At 36.8% G+C, this 823-nt stretch overlaps 1 protein-coding gene across 1 annotated transcript; it reads right to left on the bottom strand.

The window, feature by feature from the left end:
* Window positions 1-303: 303 nt before the first annotated feature.
* LOC110036694 (tRNA methyltransferase 10 homolog A-like) lies at window positions 304-675 on the bottom strand (the record flags this gene model as incomplete). Its single annotated transcript, XM_020741200.1, has 1 exon — window positions 304-675. A coding segment is annotated over one exon (372 nt), but the record flags the coding sequence as incomplete, so codon positions are not given.
* Window positions 676-823: the final 148 nt, after the last annotated feature.

An 823-nucleotide genomic window follows, 5' to 3' on the forward strand; every position in this document is an offset into this window, starting at 1 on the left:
GGGCGAATGAAACTGCTGATGGAAATTTTCATCAGCTAAGTGCAAAATTTGCTGTCAAGGTTTGCATGACTCAAAGCCATGGTAAATGAAGGCACAAATGAAATGCAAATAAAATTTGATACTAATTTCATAAACAATAGTTTAACATGTCTGAAAAAGATGAACCCAAACTAAAACAACCGATTTGCAAAGTTCGAGAACAAAGAAGAGCATAAAACAGTTCATGGCATATTAATTAGAGTCATTCATGAAGATAGAGTATGATAAAGATTTATTTCAGTTGAGGAAAGAAATAAAAAAAACCTGTGAACTTGCTAACTTCACGTAATTTCCAATGGGAAGCCTTGCCGATTGGATCCCTTGTTCGTTCGCTTTCTTCATCGTGACACCTTTCCATCTGTTCCGATCAACCAGCCCACCAATGATATAAATTCTGTCTGAATCAAGCTCCTCAAGGGCGGTCTCTGCATCAGCTGTTAAATAAACAAGCATCTCTTTATGATCTTGAAATGCTTCAATATAAGACCTGTTCTCCTTTTCAATAATCCACTTATCATATCCAGGAAGCCTTTGTAATTGGTTTCCTATTTCACCATTGCATCCTGTCAACCAGAGATGTGCAGGAAGTTCACATTTCCCATTCACTGCATAGCAATACATAATCTGTAACTTCGATTAGTAATGATGAAAATATGACTCCTATCAATCATGTCTAAGGATATATAACTAGAGCTGTGTGTTGACCTCATTTTTGTGAGGTCTTATCTTCTCCTCCTTAGAGTCTAGGTTCTAGTTCTAGGAGTTCCCATTGACCATCTTAGAA

This window comes from Phalaenopsis equestris, unplaced genomic scaffold (assembly GCF_001263595.1).
Source record: "Phalaenopsis equestris unplaced genomic scaffold, ASM126359v1 Scaffold209752, whole genome shotgun sequence".
Taxonomy (NCBI): Eukaryota; Viridiplantae; Streptophyta; class Magnoliopsida; order Asparagales; family Orchidaceae; genus Phalaenopsis; species Phalaenopsis equestris.